Source organism: Chiloscyllium punctatum, chromosome 49 (genome assembly GCF_047496795.1).
Source record: "Chiloscyllium punctatum isolate Juve2018m chromosome 49, sChiPun1.3, whole genome shotgun sequence".
Classification (NCBI taxonomy): Eukaryota; Metazoa; Chordata; class Chondrichthyes; order Orectolobiformes; family Hemiscylliidae; genus Chiloscyllium; species Chiloscyllium punctatum.
In genome coordinates this window covers 39,872,688-39,897,205 of record NC_092787.1, presented here as the reverse complement: position 1 = coordinate 39,897,205, position 24,518 = coordinate 39,872,688, and the positions used below count along the sequence as shown (strand labels likewise).

Here is a 24,518-nt window from a genome sequence, read left to right as displayed (position 1 = left end):
TGTAAACTGAAAACCCTGAAATACCTGAAAATGCAAAATTGACACAAGATGCCAAACTTTGTCTCAAGTATGAAAATGTAACTTACCACGAATAATGCTGAAAAGTTCCTCAATCCTCATATTTGCATACACCTGGTAAAGAAAAAACTGCAGGTGTATTCTCCAGCGTTGTAGTGTGCTGCTTGTCTGAGGGGACGATAATTTAGTGCTGGTTTTCTGCAGAAACACCATGCTCAGCCAACAAATTACTTTTGATTCCAGCCACTAAACAGAAAGAGACAAGACTCCAGCTATCACCAAGATATTTGTGCCTTCCATTATAATCTGCCCTGCTTAATCACTCCATTATCATTTCTCAGTCAACAACTTCAGAATAGACAAAGACTGACTGAATCTTGATTATAAGAATAGGAGTGAGCCATTCAGGTCTTGGAGCCTGCTTCAGCATTCAATGAAACCATAGCTAGCATATATTACAATTCAATGTACTTGCTCTGGATCCATATACCTTAATATATTTGTCTAACAAAACTAGGTTAGATTTTTCTTTGGTGGGCAAGTGCACCATTTTCCAATACCACTTGGTTGAAGAAGGTTACCCTAATGTTTCTTCTGAATGGCCTGGCTGATTTTAAAATTAATCTCTCTCACTATATACCCTCACTGGTTCAATCTACCCTATCAAATCCTTCCTAAATTGTACAAACCTCAATTAAATCACCCTTATACACATCATTAATCTGTTTTATGCAATCTTATTGCTTAATTTAATCTGTAACATCCTGGTTAGAGTCTGGTAAGGGTGCACTAAACTACTTTTGTCAATGTAATGTACAGCAGAAATAAAATCAGGAGGTGCTGTTGAAAATCAGGTCTAGCAACCACTGTGGAAAAAGAATTATCTTGAACTCAAAATGTTAACTCCTCTTCTCTCTCAACAGAGGCTGCCAGACTTACTGAATCTCTCCAGTATTTTTGGACCTTATTTCACTTCTTGCATGCTTGTCTAAACTAATGTTGGTAGACTTTAAAGACTGAATCAAAGTAGCAGACCTTTGAATTCAGGATTTTGGAAAATACGATGCTCAAGAGACTACTTCATTCTCAAACATACGTGCATAGCAGGCCACTAAAGATAATGAAATATCGTGGGGCATTTACTACAATTATTTAAGATATTTTAATGGATATCGCCAAAGTAGTTTCATGGGACAAATGTAGAAGTACAAAAAAGAAAGACTTACATTTTTAAAGCATATTCACCACCACTAGACATCTCAAAGGCTTTACAGATATTAAAGCAGTTTCATCATATAGTCATTGTTGTAATGTAGGGAACATGACAGCCAAACTGAAAAACATTGTGGCTGTAAGAGCTGATCCTTTTTGATGTACTTTAGGTGTTGGAGCTGATTTCCTCAAATTCCAGGAGCTTACTGTTTTGTAAACTGTTGCACGGTTTTGGAATTTTTGGGGAGAAAAGATCAATATAGCAGCACTTTAAAAAGGAAGAAGAGAGGCAAAGGTAGAGCCTGCATCGGCACTGACTTAAATGGAGAAAGAAACCTACACTGCTAACTGGCACAACAGGTCATCTGCAAAGCTACTATCTTTGCTCTTTGAGTTCAAGTATGGCTGAACACCAGAGAGTGTTCAAGAAAAATGAACAAACAGTGAAATTCACAGCTGACCTCAGAAGAACCTGTGTTGGAGAACTCACAGCAGGATAAGCTAAGTGCATGGTTTTTACATATAACCTTAGTGTTCCTTTTTGTTTTCGTAAATCTACAATAGTCAGTACAGTGGGATCGTTTTTAACATATGTTTTATTGAGACCTGTCTCTTGATTAAATTTTAAAACTATAAAACATTGGTTATCAGTTAGCCTAGAGCAGTATTTTTTAGAGCAGTAAGACTGCGCTATATTCTTGGTCTGTAGCTTGTTAAGGTGCAATGGTGGCCTTTAGTAGAGTGATGTGCTCTTCCTGTTGGATTTGGGAGATTAGGGAGAGTTTCCATGTTACTCATGATTTTGTCTGCAATAAGTGTGTTTGGTTTTGAATCCTATCGGATCGCACGGATCGGTTGGAGTTAAGAAGTTGATAAGTTATATTGAAGTTATACAGGACGTTGGTAACGCTGCATTTGGAGTATTGTGTTCAATTTTGGTCACCTTGTTAAAGGAAGGATGTTATTAAATTGGAAAGAATGTGGAAGAAGTTTAGAAGGATGTTGCCTGGGCTCAATGGTCTGAGTTATAGGGAGAGGTTGGACAAGCTAGGACATTTTTCTTTCCAGCGTAGACTGGAGGGAACCTTACAAAGGTGTATAAGATTATGAGGGGCATGGATAGGGTGGATACACGCAGTGTTTTTCCTAGGGTTGGGGAATCGAGGACTAGAGGGCATCAGTTTAAAGTTAGAGCAGAAAGAATAAAAGGGAACCTGAGGGGAAACTTTTTTTTTACACACAGAGGATGATACACATTTGGAATGAGCTGCCAGCGGAAGTGGTTGAGATGGGTGCATTAGCAACATTCAAAGGGAATTTGGACAAATACATGGAGAGGAAAGGATTAGAAGGATATGGGCCAAGTACAGGGAAATGAGGTTAGTGTGGACGGACATTTTAGTCGACATGGACCAGCTTGGGCCCAAGGGCCTATCTCCATGATATCAGACTCTATGACAGACATTTCTGTGGCCAACAACGAGAAATCAAATGGTGCATTGCCTTCCTGGTGCCAGGATCAAGGGTATCTTGGATCAAGAATATTCTCAAAAGGGGAGAGGCCAGCAGGAGGTCATTGTACACATTGCAACTAATGAAGGGAAAAGGTTAAGATTCTGAAGGGAGGATATAGGAATTTAAAAAGGAGGTCCTCAAGGGTACGAATATCTGGATTACTCCCAGTGCTGCGAGCTAGTAAGAGTAGGAATAGGAGGACAGAGCAGATGAATGCATGGCTGAGGAGCTGGTGCAGGGGAGGAGGGCTCACATTTTTGGATCATTGGAATCTCTTCTGGGGCAGAAATTACCTGTATAAGGAGGACGGATTGCACCTGAATTGGAAGAGGACAAACATACTGGCCGGGAGATTTACTAGAACTGCTTGGGAGGATTTAAACTAGTAAAGTGGGCTTGTGGGACCCAGAGATATAATGAAGAAGTGATCAATTTGAGAGTGGTACAGTTGGGAAAAAAACCGCAAGTCCAACATTCAGGGCAGGCAGGAACAAAGGTAGGACAGATAAATTAAACTGTGTGTATTTCAATGCAACAGAGCTAACAGGGAAGGTAGATGAACTCAGGGCATGATTAAGAACATGGAACTAGGATATCATGGCAATTACAGAGACGGGGCCCAGGGATAGACAGGACTGGCAGCTTAATGTTCCAGGATACAAATACTATAGGAAGGATAGAAAAGGGGGGCAAGAGAGGTGGAGGAGCAGCGTTTTTAGTAAGAGATACCATTACGACTGTACTTATGGAGGCTATGGAAATATGTCCAGGGAGGTTATTTGGGTGGAAGTGAGAAATAAGAAAGAGATGATCACGTTATTGGAATTGTACCATTGACCCTCCCCAGTAGTCCGCGGGAAACAAACAAATTTGTAAGGAGATCTCAGTTATCTGCAAGAATAATAGGGTGGTTATGGTCAGGGATTTTCACTTTCTAAACACAGAATGGGACTGCCATAGTGTTAAAGGTTACGATGGAGAGGAATTTGTTGAAGTGTGTACAAGAAAATTTTCTGATTCGGTATGTGAATGTACTTAGTAGAGAAGGTGCACAACTTCACCTAATCTTGGAAAATATTTAGGGCAAGTGCCTGCTCTGTCAGTGGGGGAGCACTTTGGGGCCAGCAACCACAATTCTATTAGCTTTAAAATAGTGATGGAAAAGGATAGACCAGATCTAAAAGTTAAAGTTCTAAATTGGAGGAAAGCCAATTTTGATGGTATTAGGCAAGAATTTTCAAAAGTTGATTGGGGGCAGATGTTTCCAGATAGAGCTGGAAAATGGGAAAGCCTTCAAAAGTGAGATAATAAAAAACCGTATGTCCCTGCTAGAGTGAAAGGCAAGATTGGCAGGTGTAGAAAATGCTGAATGACGAGAAAAATTGAGGTTTTGGTCAAGAAAAAGAAAGAAGCATATATCCGATATAGACAGCAGGGATCGAGTGAATACTTAGAGCAGTGTAAAGGTTGGAATATACTTAAGAGGGAAATCAGGAGGTCAAAAAGGGAACATGAGAAAGCTTTTGCAAATAGGGTTAAAGAGGATCCAAAGGGATTTTACAAATACATTAAGGACAAATGGATAACTCGGGAGAGAATAGGGCCCCTTAAAAAGCAGCAAGGCAGCCTATGTGTGGAACTGCAGGAGATGGGGGAGATACTAAACAAGTATTTTGCATCACCGTTTACTCTGGAGAAGGACATGGAAGATATAGAATGTAGAAAAATAAATAACGACATTTTGAAAATTGTCCACATTACAGACGAGGAAGTGCTGTACATCCTAAAATGTATAAGGGTGGATAAATCCCTGGGACCTGATCAGATGTACCCTAACACTCTATGGGAAGTTAGGGGAGTGATTACTGAGCCCCTTGCTGAGATATTTCTATCATTAATAGCCACAGATGAGGTACCGAAAGACTGGGCGTTGACTAACATGGCGCCACTATTTAAGAACGATGGTAAGGAAAACCCAGGGAACTACAGACATTGCAGGTGTCATCAGTGATGGGCAAGCTATTGGAGGCCATCCTGAGGGACAGGATTTACATGTATTTGGAAAGGCAAGGATTTATTCAGAATAGTCAACATGGTTTTGTGTGTGGAAAATAACGTTTCACTAACTTGATTGAGTTTTTTGAAGAAGTAACGAAGAGGACTGATGAGGGCAGAGCAGTGAATGTGTTCTATGTGGACTTCAGTAAGGCATTCAACAAGGTTCTTCATGGTAGACTTGTTAGCAAAATTAGATCACATGGAATACACTGAGGACTGGCTATTTGGATACAGAACTGGCTTGAAGGGACAAAACAGAAGGTGGTAGCGGAGGGTTGCTTTCTAGACTGGATGCGTGTGACCTGTGGTGTGCCACAAGGATTGGTGCTGGGTTCACTGCTTTTCTCCATTTATATAAATGATTTGGGCATGAACACAGGAGGTATAGTTAGTAAGTTTGCAGCTGACACCAAAATTGGAGGTGTAGTGGACAGCAAAGGTTATCTCAGATTATAACGGGATCTTGATCAGATGGGCCAATGGGCCGAGGAGTGGCAGATGGAGTTTAATTTAGAAAAATGAGGTGCTGCATTTTGGAAAGGCAAATCAGGACAGGACTTATACACTTAATAGTAAGGTCATGGTGAGTGTTGCTGAACAAAGAGACCTTGGAGTGCAGGTTCATTGTTCCTTGAAGTGGAGTTGCAAATAGACAGGTTGGTGAAAAAAGCGTTTGGTAATGCTTCCTTTATTGGTCAGAGTATTGAGTATAGGAGTTGGGAGGTCACAATGAGGCTGTACAGGACATTGGTTAGGCTACTTTTGGAATATTGTGTGCAATTCTGGTCTCCCTCCCATTGGAAGAATGTTGTGAAACTTGAAAGGGTTCAGAAAGGATTTACAAGGATGTTACCAGGGTCGGATAGCTTCAACTATAGGGAGAGGCTGAATAGGCTGGGGCTGTTTTTCTTGGAGTATTGGAGGCTGAGGGGTGACCTAATAGAGGTTTTGAAAATCATGAGGGGCATGATAGGGTAAATAGACAAGGTCTTTTCCCTGGTTTGGGGGGTGTCCAAAACTAGAGGGCATAGGTTTACGGTGAACGGGGAAAGATTTAAAAGGCACCCGAGGGGCAACGTTTTCATGCAGAAGGTGGTCCGTGTATGGAATGAGCTGCCAGAGGATGTAGTGGAGGCTAGTACAATTACAACATTTAATCAGCGTTGGGACCGCAATTATTTACAATTTATATAGATGATTTGGAGTTTGGGACCACGTGTAGGGTGACAAAGTTTGCAGATGACACTGAGATGAGTGGCAGAGCAAAGTGTGCAGAGGGGTGGAGGCTGGTACAACTGCAACATTTAAAAGGCATCTGGATGAATATATGAATAGGAAGGGTTTAGAATGATATGGGCCAGGTGCTGGCAGGTGGGACTAGATTGGGTTGGGATGTCTGATCAGCATGGATGGGTTGGAGCGAAAGGTGTGTTTCCATGCTGCATAGCTCTATGACTCTATGAGTATGACTTTGCAGAGGAACATTGAGTGAGTGGGCAAAGGTCTGGCAGATGGAATACAATGTTAATAAAATGTGAAGTCATACATTTTGGTAGGGGTAACAGTAAAAAGGATTATTACTTGCATGGTAAGAAGTTGCAGCATGCTGCTATGCAAAGGGACCTGAGTGTCCTTGTGCGTGAATCACAGAAGGTTGGTCTGCAGGTGCAACAAGTAATTAGGAAGGCAAATAGAATTTTGTCCTTCATTGCTAAAGGGGTTGCTTTTAAAAGCAGAGAGATTATGTTGCAGTTGTACAGGGTGCTGGTGAGGCCACACCTGGGGCACCATATGCAGTTTAGGTCTCCTTACTTGAGAAAGGATGTTCTGGCACTGGAGGAGGTTCACTCGGTTGATTCCAGAGTTGAGGGGGTTGACTTATGAGGAGAGACTGAGTAGATGGGGCTTATATTCATTGGAATTCGGAAGAATGAGGGAGGATTTTATAGAAACATATAAAATTATGAAGGGAATGGATAAAATAGAAGTAGGGAGGATGTTTCCACTGGCAGGTGAAGCTCAGACAAGAGGGCACAGCCTCAAGATTATAAGGAGCAGGTTTAGGACTGAATTGAGAAGGAAATTCTTCACCCTGAGGGTTGTTAATCTATGGAATACTTTGTCCAGTGAAGTAGTTGACGCTACTTCAGTAAATGCTTTTAAAGCTAAGGTAGATTTTTTTTGAACAATAAAGGAATTAAGGGATCTGGTGAGAGTGCAACTAAAGTGGATCAGGGTCCACAAAAAGACCAGCCATGATCTTATTGAATATTGGAGCAGGCTGTAAGGGCCAGGTGGCCTACTCCTGCTCCTAGTTCTTAAGCTGTTATGTTTTAAAAGACATCAAGATGGGTATATAAATAAGAATGGTTTAGAGGGACATGGGCCAAGTTCTGGCAAATGGAATTAGATTAATTTAGGAAATCTGGTTAGCATGGAGAAGTTGGACCAAAGAGCCTGTTTCCGTGCTGTACATCTCGATGACTCTACGCATTTTAAAAATAAATGTGAATTTATAGTCACCTTTCCTGAATTTTCAAATTTGCTCTCAGATTTCCAGCTTTCAGTTCACCTTTTAAAACCTTTACTAGTAATTCACTGGATTGTAGAATGCGTGACCAGAATCTGCTGCACAAATATTCAAGCCACATGCAAGTTTTCACTTTCTTGGTTGGATCTTTCAGGTCAAAACAAAGAAACTACATTAACACCATGATTAACATCTTCTGCATCTGTAACATCAATTATGTGGGAGGCTTTCCAACTCAAAATAAATAACAACTCAAAAAATTAAACTTTTGTGACTTAGCAAGTAAAGACACAATACGCTGTGTTCATTTCCCAATTCTGACATACTCACCTCCTCTAGCTGGGTGAGAAAGGAGTTCTCATATTCTCCACGGCACAATCTGCCCACGTGTTCTTCTATCATTTTATGCAGGATGGTTGTGATGGCGCTTGCACTGATTCGTTCTAAAAGGTTCAGCGAGTGCCTGCCAATAAACAAAACTAAAATTAACAAACAAGAGGACATCTAGTTTTCTCAAGATTAAACCTGCGACATTAACTTTTATACTGACTCTTGCAGATTGATCAGAGCAATCCAATGGCTGACCTTTCAAAACCTTTGTAATATACCTGTACCTGACCACAGAAAGCAATTCACAGCCTCAGCTAGAAAGGTGAGCACTCCAGAAATATGGTTTTACCTTCAGTAATCCAGTTAGCAACACTTGGTGAGATCCATGCTGCAGAGTACTGGTACTTACTTTAACAATTTAAGTGCACCAGTTATGATGAACAGAGCAGATATTGAATCAAGTGAATCAGTGGATTTAGATTACTTACAGTGCGGAAACAGCCCCTTCGGCCCAACAAGTCCACACCGACTTGCCGAAGTGCAACCCACCCAGACCCATTCCCCTACATTTACCCCTGCACCTAACATTATGGCCAATTCACCTAACCTGCACATTTTTGGACTGTGGGAGGAAACCGGAGCACCTGGAGGAAACCCACGCAGACACGGGGAGAATGTGCAAACTCCACACAGTTTCCCGCCTGAGGCAGGAAAACAATTCAAAACAAGAAACAATTAAATCCAATAGAAACAATTAAATCCAATAAGGAACTCAGGACAAATTTCTTTACTCAGAGTGGTGAGAATGTCACATGGAGTTGTAGAGGTGAACAGTACAGTCGTACACCAAAATCACTGATATAGTGCACAGTGAAGCAGGTTACCTAAGAGTACAACGAGATCTTGATCAGTTTGGCTAATGAGAAGGACCTGTTTCTGTGCTTCATACCTCTATGACTCTATGATTGTAGGGGCAGTTGGATGATTTATGTGTCTTTTGGTTCATGTTTGGGATGTCGATGTTGCTTACGAGAGGTCGTAAAGGCAGAGGCGCTGCAATGTCTAGGAAGAGCCTAGTTTAACAATGACAAAGGAATGGACAGTTCTCCCAGTTCAGGTTTTTTTCTAATTTTGTTTTAGTTGTAACAGTGAGAAGCTGCTGCAGTGCAGAGAAAGGTTTCAAGCTTCAGCCTTGATTACTGGCTGACCCTCCTCTATGAAATCTCTTCTGCCTGTAAGAACCTGCGTTCGAATTTACGTCTTGCCAAGGGGTGTGTTTATGGGATGTTAGAGGAATTAGTTAAGTTTCTGTATTGAGTCGGTTGAGTTTTCCAATAGTTGTTATTCTAAATTCCGTTTTCTTTTGTTCATGTATCAACTGCACTGCTGCCTCACAGCTCCAGGGACCTGGATTCAATTCCAGTCTTGGGTGGCTGTCTGTGTGGAGTTTGCACATTCACCCAGTGTCTGCATGGGTTTCCTGTGGGTGCTCCAGTTTCCTCCCACAGTCCAAAGATGTGCAGGCTGTGTGAATTGGCCATGCTAAATTGCCCGTAGTGTTCAGGGAGGTGCATTACTCAGGAGGAAATGTAGAGTAATAGAGGAATGGGTCTGGGTAGATTACTCTTAGGAGGGTTGGTATGGACTTGCTGGGCCGAAGAGCCTGTTTCCATACTGTAGGAATTCTAATCCTAATTCTAAAACTGTAGTGGTTAAATAAACTCTGTTTTACTTAAAGCTGAGTGGTTTGACCAGCTACATCACACCTGAAATATGCACTTCAAACTGCCTTTAAAATCAGAAAAAAGTTAAGATCTAGACTACATTCTTAAAGTATTTTGAGGGGGTCTAGCCTGGTTCATAACAGTACTGGTCTTTAAAATAGAGAAATCTTGTTATGAGAAGAGATTGCATAGACTGGGACTATACTCACTGGAATTTTAAAATACATAAAATTATGAGGCGATTAGATAAGATAGAAGCAGATTTAGGACGGAGTTGAGGAGGAACTTCATCACCTGAACGGTTGTGAATGTGCAGAATTTCCTGCCCAGTAAAGCAGTTGAGGCTATCTTGTTGAATGTTTTTAAGAGAAGGATTTATAAACAGTAAAGGAATTAAGGGTTATGGTGAGCAGGCGAGTAAGTGGTGCTGAGTCCATCAAGACATTAACCATGATCTTACCGAATGGCAAAGCAGGCTCGATAGGCCAAATAGCCAACTCCAGGTCCTATTTCTTATGCTCTTTTGTTCAACTGTACAACAGTACAGGGCATTCATGAGGCCGCAACAGGAGCACAGCGCACAGTTTTAGTCCTTGTACTTAAAAAAGGATATAATAGCATTTGAGGCAGTTCAAGAGAGATATACTAGGTTGATTATAAAGCTGAAAAGATGTATTTATCAAGAAAAGCTAAACACGTTAGGTCTTTATTTATTAAAGGTTTTTAATGAATGAGGAGTGATCTTATAGAAAGTTGGAATAAAGGGCACATTTTCAGGATGACAAGTTGTAAATTACTGAACTGCCACATGCTCAGTCCCCCCATACTGGCAATGAAGCAGTTCACAGAAGATTCACTACATTGATCCTGAGTATAGAGGGATTTTCTTAGGAGAACAGGTTAGGTGAGCAGGGCTTCTGGAGCTCGCTAGAGTCTAGAAAAATGAGAAGTGACTGCATTGAAACATAAATAATTCTCAAGGGGCTTTACAGCATGGATGCAGAGAGGTTTTTTACACTTGTAGAAACTCTAGGACTAGAGGGCATAATCTCAGAGTAAGAGACCATCCAGTTAAGACAAATACCTTCTTTCAGAAGGTAGTCAATCTATGCAATTTTTCACCACAGAAGGCTGTCAAGTCGAGGATGTTAAGTATATTCACAACGGAGATAGACTGATTTTTAACTATTAATGGTGATGGGGATAAGGCAGAAAACAGAGTTGAGAATTGTCAGATCAGCCTTCATCTCCTTGAGTGACAGAGTGGATTTGATAAACCAAATGGCCTATTTCTGTTTCTAAATATTCTGGTCTTAAAATGTGGGACCACATGTAAACCACCATATCAGTGCGACTGCAAACCAAGAACAGACTTCAACACAACTCTCAACTTTAAAGTGCACCCTAATGATCATGTAGCATGACTATAAGAATCACAGCTCATCAGATTATATATTCATATAAATATAGCCTCCCCTTCCCCAACTCTATACTGCAATTTATAGAGTAAAGAAAGGACCTGCTACCTAACCTCTATCTCCTTATCTCAAAAGATATCAGAAATTCAAGGTAGTGACTATTAAACTTTTCTACACTACTATTTCAGATAGAGGAACAGTAATCAGAGTATCTCTATGTAGGACTAACTATAACGGTTAGATGATAGCATATCCATGCAAGGTTGTACTGTACATAAGTCATATTATTCCGTCATAAGATATCAGTAAACATGCAGCAGCCAAAGGAATGCAGGGTTCTTCTTTCAGTTTAATCACATGATGGCATAAGCAAATCAACAACCATCCTTAATAACCTCAGAATTTTCAGAATCGTATTACTCAGAACATGCAGCACAGGAACCAGCTGAGCTGGTGTTTACACTTGATACAAACCTCTATGTCACTCATGTCACCTTATCAACAGGGCCTTCTATTAATTTCTCTTGTACGTGTTTATCTAGCTTCCTCTAAAATACATCCATTGCATTGAATCCAAACATTTCCATAGTAACAAGTTCCAAATTCGCATCACTCACTCTGTAAAGAGTTTTCTGTTGAATTCAATTATAGTTGATACACACGCTATTAGATATCATAGAAATTGGGCAACATTTTTGTTTATTTTAATATTATTTGTAAGGAACAAACCATGGTTAATGTCAATTACATTAGCTGTTATGCAAGACTTTATTCATAGAAAGTACTGGAGAAACTCAAATCTGGTAGTCTTTGTGGAGGTTGAAACATAATGAACGTTGAATGTCCAATAATTCTTCACCAGATCCGCTGAGTTTCATCAGCACTCTATTTTTGTTTCAGCAACTAGCAACTACAATGTTTTGTTTATCATTCCCCTGACAGAAATATTTCACCATTCCTTTAGAGAATCCTGGACTCCCCACCTAACTTCACTAGAGATGTCCCTGCCCCTGCTGACTTACTTCCTCCTAATTAGGACAGACAATAAATGCAGAATAAAAACTAAGAACTGCAGATGCTGTAAATCAGGAACAAAAACAAATTACTGGAAAAGTTCAGCAGGTCTTTCAGTACCTGTGAAGAAATGAGAGTTAGCATTTTGGGGCTGGTGACCCCTCCTCAGCATTACTTTTCCAGCAATTTCTGTTTTTGTTGTTGACAATAAATGCTGGCCTTATAACGTTGCCCACACATTGCTCACAGAGCCATACAGCACAGAACCAGACCCTTCGGTCAAACCAGTCCACGCCAATCATAATCCCAAACTAAACTAACCCCACCTACCTGCTCCTAACCCATATCCCTACAAATCTCTCCTATTCATATATCTATCCAAATGTCTTTTAAACATTGCAATTGTATCCACATTCACCACTTCCTCAGGAAGTTCACTGAACACACGAACCACATCATGAATGAGAGAAACTCACTGTTGAGTCAGAGGTTAATGGGTTGAAGATCCACTCCAGAGACACAATCGATTGACATTTCAGGACAGCTCAAGGAAGCACTGCATTGTTGGAAGTCATACCTTCTAGAGGAGACAAAATACAGTTCCCTTGCCCCCCTCAGGTGCATTCAAAGCATTCTGCTGCAATATTTCAAAGAGAAAGAAGTAATTCCTGTCATAGCATCATAGAGATCGACAGCACAAGAAAAGGCCCTCCAGCCCATCATGTCCACACCAAAGTCAAACACCTAACTGATTTCATTTCCAACTTTTGGCCCATATCCTTATATACCTTGGCATTGCAGTGTCCTCACTAACAATCATGATCAAACCAAGAGGAAAATTTAATTTTGTCTGTTTTGGGGCGGGGGAGGGGGAACTTGCCTGCTTGATTTTCTATAAGAAAACAGTTTCTGACATTCCATAAGTGTCTCATTGGCACAAAGGCAAAATGGAGGCACTGAAAGATGTTACAGAAATGTAATTATTTTTAAATGAGGCTTTTCAGTCTGCCCATTGATTCAATTAATTAATTACCATGCAATGAGTGTGATGACTGCTCAGCACACCATCTTAAATCAGGATAAGACAACAGGAAATCCTCTCACCTAAACATCTGTAGTACCTTCTGTAAAAGCTATATAAACTTTCATGTATAGTAAATTATTTTATTATCTGCCAGCTATGGGACCAGGAATGTACCAATTGATCAAATATTCCAGATGATCAAGAGGTCCACATGAATAATGTAAAACCACACACTAAGTAATAGAAATGTAATGCAGGGGGCATACATATCTGTTATATTTACAGCATAAATCGCTTAAATAAAAATGCACTATTGCATTAAATAAAACTTACTGGCGAGAATCTTCTCCCTCGCACCCTCAACTGACTACTTGAATATTGTAGTATTTGAGGAGAAATTGAATTGACTGTTAATATTGCATACGCTCATATGATTGAACGAGGTTATTTACATTGAGATAAATAAATTTAAAAACTATAACTGCACAGAATAGCACAGCAAACTTCGCAGTATTTGAGGGAACTAATTTTTGCAGGTTTATCAAGAGTACCAGTTCATAAGGTGTCAGTTGAATCAAAGTTTGCTGTACTAAATACTTGATTGCCATCTGGTGCCAAATCAATACTACAGCAACTTGGTTTTAAAGCATATGACCTTTGTTCTTTCTTTTCAGCATTTACCCAGAAATTATATAAAAATGTTAAATCCTCATTTGAATGCTACCAATCAGGCCTTCACACTTCACCGTAATGGTTTTTGGGTAACTAGAGAAAGGGTTGGCCCACTCAAGGACAAAGGAGGAAAGTTATGCGCAAGGTCAGAGAAAATGGCTGAGATTCTTAGAGGGTACTTTGCATTGGTATTCAGAGGAGAGGGACATGATGGATATTGAGGTTAGGGATAGATGTTCGATTACTTTCGGTCAAGTCGGCATAAGGAGAGAGGAAGTGTTGGGTATTCTAAAAGGCATTAAGGTAGAAAATCCCTAGGTCCGGATAGGATCTATCCCAAGTTACTGAGGGAAGCGAGAGAGGAAATTGCTGGGGCCTTAACAGATATCTTTGTAACATTCTTGAACATGGGTGAAGTCCCAGAGGACTGGCGAATTGCTAATGTTGTCCCCTTGTTTAAGAAGAGTAGCAGGGATAACCCAGGTAATTACAGACTGATGAGTCTGACGTCGGTGGTAGGGAAGCTGCTGGAGAAGATATTGAAGGACAGGATTAATTCCCATTTGGAAGAAAATGTGCTTATCAGTGATAGGCAAATTTGTTTTGTGCAGGGACAGTCTTGTCTTACCAACTTAACAGAATTCACTGAGTAAGTGACAAAGTTGATTAATGAGGGAAGGGCTGTAGGTGTCACTTCAGTAAGGCATTTGAAAAGGTTCCCCATGTTAGGCTGATGGAGAAGGTGAAGTTGCATGGGGTCCAGGGTGTACTCGCTAGATCAATAAAGAACTGGCAAGATAACAGGAGACAGGGAGTAGAAGAGGAAGGGAGTTTCTCAAAAATGTGGACCTGTAGATTCATGCTGGGACCACCATTTGTGATATATATAAATGATCTGGAGTATGGTATAGGTGGTCTGATTAGCAAGTTTGCAGGTGACACTAAGATTGGTGGAGGAGCAGATAGTGAAGGGGAGTGTCAGAGGATACAGCAGAACATAGATAGACTGGAGAGTTGGGCAGAGAAATGGCAGATCAAGTTCAATCCGGGCAAATGTGAGGTGATGCATTTTGGAAGATCCAATTCAAGAGCAAACTCTACAGTGAATGGAAAAGTCCTGGGGAATATTGATGTACAGACAGATCTGGGTGTTCAGGTCCATCGTTCCCCGAAGGTGGCAATGCAAGTCAATAGAGGGAGTGGTCAAGGAGGCATACTGCATGCTTTCCTTCATTGGTGGGGTATTGAGTACAGGAGTTGGCAGGTCATGTTATAGTTGTGTAAGAATTGGGTTCAGCCACATTTGGAATACTGCATACATTTCCGGTCGCCACATTACCAAAACGATGTGGATGTTTTGGAGAGGCTGCAGAGGATGTTCACCAGGATGTTACCTGGTATGGAGGGTGATAGCTATGAAGAGAGTACATTAGGATTATTTTCATTAAAAAGATGGAGGTTGAGGAGGGACCTGATTGAGGTCTACAAAATCATGAGGGGTATAGACAGGGTGGACAGCAAGAAGCTTTTTCCCCAGAGTGGGGGACTCAATTACTAAGGGTCCACGAGTTCAAAGTGAGAGGGGAAAAGTTTAAGGGAGATATGTGAGGGAAGTTCTTTACAGAGGGTGGTGGGTGCTTGGAACATATTGCCAGCGGAACTGGTAGAAGTGGATACAATAGCTTCATTTAAGATGTATCTTGACAGATAAATGAATGGGCAGGGAGCAAAGGGATACAAAACCTTAGAAAACAGGCGACAGGTGTAGATAGAGGATCTGGATCGGCGCAAGCTTGGAGAGACAAAGGGCCTGTTCCTGTGCTGTAATTCTTTTTGTTCTTAAAGCTATGGCCTCTAGTTTTGGTCTCCCACACCCTGGAGAAAAGACATTGCCTATTTACCCTATCCATGCTCATGATTTTATAAACCTCTATAAGGTTTATAAAGATTTCCTCAGCCTCCGACACTCCAGGGAAAACAGCCCCAGCCTATTCAGCCTCTCCCTATAGCTGAAACCATCCAATCCTGGCAACATCCTTATAAATCTTTTCACAACATCCTTCCTATGGGAGGGATACCAGAATTGCACACAATATTCCAAAAGCAGCCTAATCAATGTCCTGTACAGCCTCAAAGTGACCTGCCAACTCCAATACTCAATGTTCTGACTAATAAAGGAAGGATACCAAATGCCTTTTTCATTATCCCATTTATCTGCGACTCCACTTTCAAGGAAATATGAACCTGCACTCCAAGGTCTCTTTGTTTAGTAACATTCCCATTAAGTGTATAAGTCCTGCCCTGATTTATCTTTCCAAAATGCAGCACATTTATCTAAATTAAACTCCATCTGCTATGCCTTAGCACATTGGCCCATCTGGTCAAGATCATGTTGCACTCTAAGGTAACCTTCTTCGCTGTCCACTGCACCTCCAATTTTGGTGTCATCTGCAAACTTACTAACCATACCTCCTTCTCACATCTAAAATCATTTATATAAATGACAAAAAGCAGTGGACCCAGCACTGAACCTTGTAGTACACCAAGGGTCACAGGCCTCCAGTCTAAAAAGCAAACCTCCACCACCACCTCCTTGCTTCAAGCCAAATGGCTAGTTCTCCCTGTATTCCATGAGATCTAGTAAGAGAAAGTGAGGACTGGAATACCAGAGTTGAAAAATGTGGTGCTGGAAAAACTCAGCAGGCCAGGCAGCATCTGAGGAGCAGGAGAATTGACATTTCGGGCATAAGCCTTCTTCAGGAATGAGGCTGGTGTGCCAAGCTGAGATAAAAGGTAGAGGGGAGGGAATTTGGGGGAGCGGCGCTGGGAATACAATAGGTGGAAGAAGGTGAGGGTGAGGGTGATAGGCCGGAGAGGGGGTGGGGGTAGACCTGCCCACCACTGATGTCAGGCTCACTGGTCTGTAGTTCCCTGGCTTTACCCCACCACCTTTCTTGAATGGTTGTACCTTGTTAGCCAACCTCCAGTCTTAGGGCATCTCACCTGCAGTTATCGATAAATCAAATATCTCAGCAAGAGACCTAGCAATCTTTTCCCTAGCTTCCCAGAGTTCTAGGGTACATCTGATTAGGTCCTGAGGATTTATCCACCTTTATGCATTTTAAGACGTCCAGCACCTTCTCCTCCAGCACATTTTTCAAGATGTCGTTATTTATTTCCCCGTGTTCTGTACCTTCCATATCTCACTCCACAGTAAACACTGACGCAAAATAGTTGTTTAGTATCTCCCCATCTCCAAACATAGGTGGCCTTGCAGTTTTTTTTAAAGGGGCCCTATTCTCTCCTTGGACATCCATTTGTCTTAAATGTATTTATAAAATCCCTTGGGATTCTCCTTAATCCTGTTTGCCAAAGCTATCTCCTGTCCCCTTTGTGCCCTCCTGATTTCCCTCTTAAGCATATTCCTACTACCTTTATACTCTAAGGATTCACTTGACCGCTGCTGTCTATACTGGATATAAGCTTCCTTCTTTTTCTTAATCAAGGCCTCAATTTCTCTAGTCAAGCAGCATTCCCTACACCTACCAACCATGCCCTTCTCTCTAACAGGAACATACTGTCTCTGGACTCTTGTTATCTCATTTTTAAAGGCTTCCCATTTTGCAGCCTTCTGTCTATTTGGAAACTTTCTCCCCAATCAACTTTTGAAAAATCTTGACTAATACTGTCAATCCCTTAACTGCCTTCCCCCAATTTAAAACTTTTAACTTTCAAATCAGGGCAGCACGGTGGCTCAGTGGTTAGCACTGCTGCCTCACAGCACCAAGGACCCGGGTTCGATTCCAGCCTTGGGCAATGGTCTGTGTGGGGTTTGCACATTCTATCCGTATCTGCATGGGTTTCCTCCGGGTTCTCCGGTTCCCTCCTAAAGTCTGAAGATGTGCAGGTTAGGTGAATTACCAGTGGTTTTAGATTAGATTAGATTAGATTACTTACAGTGTGGAAACAGGCCCTTCGGCCCAATAAGTCCACACCGCCCCGCCGAAGCGCAACCCACCCATACCCCGACATCTACCCCTTACCTAACAGTACGGGCAATTTAGCATGGCCAATTCACCTCATGTGTAGGTGAGGTGTATTAGTCCGGGCAATGTTAAGTAATAGGGTAGGGGAATGGGTCTGGGTGGGATACTCTTCAGAGAGTCGGTATGGACTTGTTGGGCCAAATGGCCTGTTTCCACACTGTAGGGTTTCTTGATTGTAATCCAGTCTATCATTTTCCATCACTATTTTAAAACCAATAGAATTATGGTCACTGGCCCCAAAGTACACCCCCACTGATACTGCCTTATTTCCCAAAAGTAGATCAAATTTTGTACTTTCTCTAGATTAGATTAGATTAGATTACTTACAGTGTGGAAACAGGCCCTTCGGCCCAACAAGTCCACACCACCCCGCCGAAGCGCAACCCACCCATACCCCTACATCTACCCCTTACCTAACACTACAGGCAATTTAGCATGGCCAAATCACCTGACCTGCACATCTTTGGACTGTGGGAGGAAACCCAGGCAGACACGGGGAGAACGTGCAAACTCCACACAGTCAGTTGCCTGAGGCGGGAATTGAACCCGGGTCTCTGGTGCTGAGAGGCAGCAGTGCTAACCACTGTGCCACCGTGCCGCCCAAAGTAAGTGCATCACATGCTGAATCATAATATTTTCCTGAATTTACTTAAATTCCTTACCATCCAAACCCTTAACACTGTGGCCATTCCAGTTTATGTTTGGAAAGTTAAAATCCCCTATCATAACCATCCTATTATTCTTACAGATAATTGAGATCTCCTAACAAATTTGTTCCTCAATATCTCACTTACTATAGTACAATCTCTCATACTATAGTACAATTCCAGTAAGGTGATCATCCCTTTCTTATTTCCTCCCTAAGTACAGTCGTAATGTTAGCCCTTATCAACAACGCCACTCCCCCTCCTCTCTTGCCCCTCTTTCTACCCTTCCTGTAGCATTTGTATCCTGGAACATTAAGTCCTGTTCATCCCTGAGCCATGTCTCTAATTGCCATGATATCCCAATCCCATGTTTCTAACCATGTCCTGAGCTCATCTGCCTTCTCTGTTGGGCCTCTTGCATTGAAATAAATGCTGTTTAATTTAGCTGCCCTACCTTCTTCTCTGCTTTGTTCCTGTCCTGGCTCTTTGACTTGCTGCTTTTCCCAACTGTCCCAAGTCTCAGACTGATCTCTTTCCTCCTATCTCCCTGGTTCCATACCCCCACTTTACTAGTTTAAATCCTCCCAAGCATCCCTAGCAAATCTCCCTGTCAGTAGATTCCGTCCTTCTTATACAGGTCACTTCTACCCCAGGAGAGATTCCAATGATCCAAAAACAAAAGTGAATCCTTCTCCCCTGCACCAGTTCCTCAGCCATGCATTCAGCTGTTCTATCCTCCTATTCCTATCCGCATTAGCTGCTGGCACCAGGAGTAATCCAGATATTGGCATCTTCGAGGACCTCCTTTTTAGTTCCTGTCTAACTTCCTATATTCACTCCTCAGAATTTCACTTTTCTTCTCCTATGTTGTTAGTACCAATGTGTGCAACGATCTCCAGTTCATTCGTCTCCCCTTGTAATAATAAAAGATTAAATTGGAATATTTATCTGGACATTAGTGCAATAGTAAAGAGTTAAATTGCACTGACTGAACATCCTGTAAGTGGCTGGGGACAACATTCATGCTGTTCAGGGCCTCTTTTGACTCGACCTCTCATACCTGCGAAGGGGTTGGGGGTGGGGGAGTTAAAGGGGGGTCACCTAGCTTGTATAAGCTTTAATAAACTTTAACTGTTTGTAGAAGTTGGCGTGTGCGAATTGCATCTCGTGTGTGAAACCTCGGAAAAGGAACCTAACATCACCACTAGAGATATACTTCCCTCCACAGCCCATCTGCGTTCCACAGAGACCATTCCCTCCGTGAACCCTTTGTCAGGTCCATGGCCCCCACCAAATGACCCTCCACACACAGCACCTTTCCTTGCTGCCGCAAGAGGTGTAAAACTTGCACCCTCAATTCACCAATCACCTCAGTCCAAGGCCCCAAAGGATGTTTTCACATCCAGCAGAGATTTTCCTGCACATCCAAACGCCTCATCTTCTGTGCCCATTGCTCTCAATGTGGTCTCCTCTACTTTGGGGAGACAGGACGTCAACTCACAATGTTTCAGGGAACATCTCTGGGACACATGCACTAAACAACCCCATCGCCCTGTGGCTGACTACTTCAACACCCCTTCCCATTCCCCAAAGAATCTGCAACTCCTGTAAGAATCTGTAAGTGTGATGTGCTGCATTTTGGGAGACTATAGGTTAAGGAAAAGTACGTAGTTAATAGTGGGACTTTGAACAGCATTGATGTATAGAGGGATCTTGGGGTTCAAATCCAAAGCTCCCCGAAAGTGGCCAGGCAGTAGAGAGGGCAGTAAAGGTGGTGTATGGTACGCTTGCTTTTAAAGGTCGGGAAACTGAGTACATGAGTCAGGATGTCACATTACAAATTCCTAAGACTTTGGTTAGGCCACATTTACAGCATTAATCAAAAAGTGTGACACTGGAAAAAGCACAGCAGGTCAGGCATCATGTGAGAAGGAGGAGAGTTCATATTGGCGTTCCATTCCCGTCTCAGTTGAAGCAAAACGCTCAGAGACATAGTATACTTTTACCTCCTTCATCTTTATTCCGGGCCCTGAAGGGAGAGAGAATGATCTCCCATGTGCACAGAGACATGAGTTCGCGGTCTTCTCTCAAACAGCAGTTTCTTAATGAATTATATAGTCACTTACAGGGAAGAGCAGCCAGAGAAGATAACATACATATTGGGTGACCATTACAATCAGCGAGTGTCAATAGTAAAGATGTAACATCTGCGGTTACACAATGAATGATTCCAGCTGTTTTATTTGGAAAGTTTCATTTGGAGAACATATTTTGAACTATTCTGCATTTATTTCCCACAAATATTTGAGATTTAAATCTGAACTGAAACTGCCTCTTCAATTGCTAAAGCACAGGAAACATTTTGCTATTTTCCTGCTGTTCTAGATTTTGGAAATACTTTTCCTGACAGCTTTCACATTAGCCAAGTATTACTATTAAAGTATTATTGGTAACAAATTATTGTTAAAGGAAAATAATTTTTGAATAACCTGAACGGGGTACCTGAGGGTTTGATTGTAGGGCCATTGATTGTTGTTTATAATTGACTGATTGTTGAGGTAGTACAATTTAAAAGTTAATGAATTATATAAAACTTGATAATGTCATAAATAGTGAACAGAATAATATATTTTAAGTATTCTAAGAAAACTGAAATAGGCAGACACAATTCAGTGTAGTTAAACGTATGACTGTCTTCATACTGAGAACTATCTTGGCAAGGAAGGAATGAGACAGGAAATGCAGAGATACTTTCAGCAGCTAACATCGTCTCTTGAATTTCTTCATTCACAGGTAAAGTACTCCTTCGGACCATTGCCCTCCACAACCTGATCCAACAGATTCAATCAGCTCCCCAGTCATGAGCACGAAAAGTGAAGAAACGAACAGTTGGTAAGCTTTTTGTCAGTGGCCTTCCTATGTACATTAAACCACGTGAGCTTTACCTTGTCGTTCGATCATTAAAGGGATGTGAAGGTTCACTGATCAAGTTAACATCACAACAGCCAGCTGGCTTTATTACATTTAACAGCAGAGCGGGAGCAGACACAGCAAAGATTGCTGCATTCACCTAGCCTGCAGCTGCACTGCACACTCAGATGTGTGGTATACTCCATCTGAAGCATCGCTGTAAGGACGTAAGTCTCATCAGTTTTGTTAAATATTTGACTGCCCTTATCCAAGAATTCAGATTTCTCCATGGAGTGGTATGCAAGGCCAGACAGGATTTAGTTTTCAGGTTGGACTTTACTGAACGAGACTTTAGAGAACTAGCTCATTTCCACTCGACTTGGAGGAGAAGCACAAAAACTAATTCTTTCATTGCTCCTCTACACTTTCCAACATTTGAACCACTTCAGCTCAATGTAATTAAAACTGCACTGCTCTCATTGTTATTGGAAGCTTAAGACAGAAGCTTGTAAATCACCATCAAATTTTTTCCACATGGGAGGATTCTTCAAACTCTATTTACTGTAATGGACTTGTAATTTTTGTTGTTATAATCATTGTATGCTGTGTGTCGACAACATGCTCAAATACTGGCTGTCAGAGTCTTATGAAAGCTGGTAGTGCCATCTAGGTGGTTATCATGAAATAATAAAAGGAAGGAATGAGAAAGTGTATAAGGTATGAGCAGGTAGGGAAAGAGGTAAGTTTTGAGTTTTGGGAAACAAAAGGTTCAACTAGCATGACTCAGCTCAGATAAGAATTTACAGTGAACAATGAGGTGCTGAAGGTAAGGGTAGAGGGTTAACAAGATAGAAAAGCATTCATTATGTAAAGTCATTTAACAAGGTGATGAAGCATTCAGTATGTAAAGTCAGTTATCAAGGTGAAAAGTATTCATTATGTGAAGCCAGTTATTCATTGTGTAACAGCAGATGGCTTAATCTTTACTACTGACACTCACTGATTGTAACTGTCACCCAATATGTTGCCTTCTCTGGATGCTCCTCCTGTAAGTGACTACATAATTCATTAAGAAACTGCTGTTTGAGAGAAGACCGAAAACTCATGTCTCTGTGCACATGGGCCATCAGTCTCTCTCTCTCTCCACTGTCCGGGAATAAAGATGAAGGAGGTAAAACTATGCTGTGTCTCTGACTGTTTTGTTTCGACTGAGGTGGGAACAGGATGACACTAAAAAGTACAACTGGCAAACTGCTAAAATCATGGGCAAAAGATTGATACTTACAATACGTGATTGACTTTTGCAAACTGCTCCACAGCAGTGGTACACCAGCATTGCTCTTTCACAGCATTACAGCCAGCACAGTTTAGCAGTTCTATATCATCGACTGCATTCTCATCTTCCTCTTCACTCATGCTATCTCCATTCCGTAGGGTCTTATCTTGGTGCACATAGATACTGAAAGCACGAGTGTAAAACTCATGTATAATCTCCTGAAAGGGTTGTACAGTTGAGAAGAACAACACAGCTTTAACCATCGTGTAGACCTTATCCCTCAGTGTTCCAGGTCCTACACTGGTAATCAGACCCGCCTCGATCCAAGTCTCTAAATATTTCAGACTGCACAAGTAGGGTGCTAGTCTTTGATCCAGCATACAGAAGGCATCGTATAGGAGCTTTGAGCGCTGTTGTTCTGTCACCATGTTCTCTCTTTGTGTGAGAAAGTCCCAGAACTCTGCTGCAATGTTCTTCTGAAGGTCTACCTGCAACACCTCCATAAACCATTCCATTGCCACTGATTGCAAACCATGCTGCCGTAAAGTTTCTAGTGCAACATGCAGATCATCCTCAACGAAGTCACTCCCACTTCCCAATCCAGACGCTTCCTAAAAAAGGATATTAAACACAAAAACTCATTCTTTCATTGCTCCTCTACACTTCCCAACATTTGAACCACTTCAGCACAATGTATATTAGATTAGATTTCCTACAATGTGGAAACAGGCCCTTCGGCCCAACAAGTCCACACTGACCCTCCGAAGAGCAACCCACCCAGACCCATTCCCCTACATTTACCCCTGACTAATGCACGAAACACTACGGGCAATTTTGCATGGCCAATTCACCTTACCTGCACATCTTTGGACTGTGGGAGGAAACCAGAGCACCCAGAGGAAACCCAAGCAAACACGGGGAGAATGTGCAAACTCCACACAGTTGCCCGAGGCAGGAATTGAATCCGGGTCCCTGGCACTGTGAGACAGCAGTGCTAACCACTGAGCCACAGTGCCACTCCATAAACTTAAAATTGCACTGCTGTCATTGTTATCAGAAGCAAATCACCAACAAACATCTTCATAACAAAACAGTTACACCTAGAGAAATGTTGTCATCAGTGAATCTTAACAGATATAATGGTGTACTTTAGAACAGTTTAAAGGAGAAAGCAGGTGTTGCCATCAATCAGGTCAGAGAAGGGGCAAGAAGGGTTAGTTAAGGAGGGGTAGACAGGGAAGGACAGAGGGTGAGCAATACGGATGAGGTTAGCTCAGGTGAGACGTTGGGTGGGAACAGAGAATGCAAAGCAGATTATGGAGCTATGGGTTTGTCCAGTTGATTAGACAGTGTGTAGCCATAGTGCCATTCCATAACGGCTCTAAACTTCAAGCCCCAGATCCTACCCATTAGCAAGACCAATGAACATAGCCATTGCTGAACTATACCTCCAAAGATCATCAGCCCCTTATCCAAGGGGAACCACAACTCTCCAACCCCTTATCCAGAGGGGCACTACCCCCACTGAGTTAACAGTGTGCTGCTGGCAAAGCACAGCAGGTCAGGCAGCATCCTGATGAAGGGCTTACGCCTGAAATGTTGATTCCCCTGCTCCTCAGATGCTGCCCGACCTGCTGTGCTTTCCCAGCAGCATACTCTTGACTCTGATCTCCAGCATCTGCATTCCTCACTTTCTCCTACTACTCCCCCATGACCCCTTATTAAAGGGGGCACCACATTTTTTTTTATCCAGAGGGGCACCAGCTCCAGTAAGCCCCTTATTAAGGGGGGAGGTGGGCGGGCACTACCTCCACCAGACCCCTCCCCGCCTTATCCTGAAGGGGACCCTCTTCACCAAAGCAGACACCGTCCTACCCAGTGTAGACTCGGCCACCATTCTCCTTCAATGTGGCAGACAAACATCAACCGAGAATCAGAGTCTGCACTCACCAGGCCGAGTGCAGAGAGGGGGACGAGGCCGGCGCTCAGTCTACTCCAGGCGGCTGACAGACTGAGGCCGCACGAACGAGGAGTTTCCAGCAGCGCCATCGCGCTGAGTGCGGGAACGCGCCTGCGCAGTAATCACCTCAGTGACACTGAGACTCGTGCACAGCGGGGTGCGTG

At 42.2% G+C, this 24,518-nt stretch overlaps 1 protein-coding gene across 2 annotated transcripts in view; it reads right to left on the bottom strand.

The window, feature by feature from the left end:
* The window catches only part of anapc2 (anaphase promoting complex subunit 2), a 56,248-nt gene extending 31,763 nt beyond the window's left edge, over positions 1-24,485 (bottom strand). The window contains exons 1-4 of one of the 2 annotated variants that reach the window (XM_072566293.1): positions 24,345-24,485; positions 22,404-23,005; positions 7,664-7,796; positions 87-264 (exon numbers count right to left, since the gene is read on the bottom strand). In XM_072566293.1, coding sequence (XP_072422394.1) covers positions 87-264; positions 7,664-7,796; positions 22,404-23,005; positions 24,345-24,443 — 1,012 coding nt within the window. In that variant the 5' untranslated portion in view covers positions 24,444-24,485. The remainder of the gene's footprint in view (positions 1-86; positions 265-7,663; positions 7,797-22,403; positions 23,006-24,344) is intronic. The other variant, XM_072566294.1, reaches the window with a different exon arrangement.
* Between the last annotated feature and the right edge of the window lie 33 nt (positions 24,486-24,518).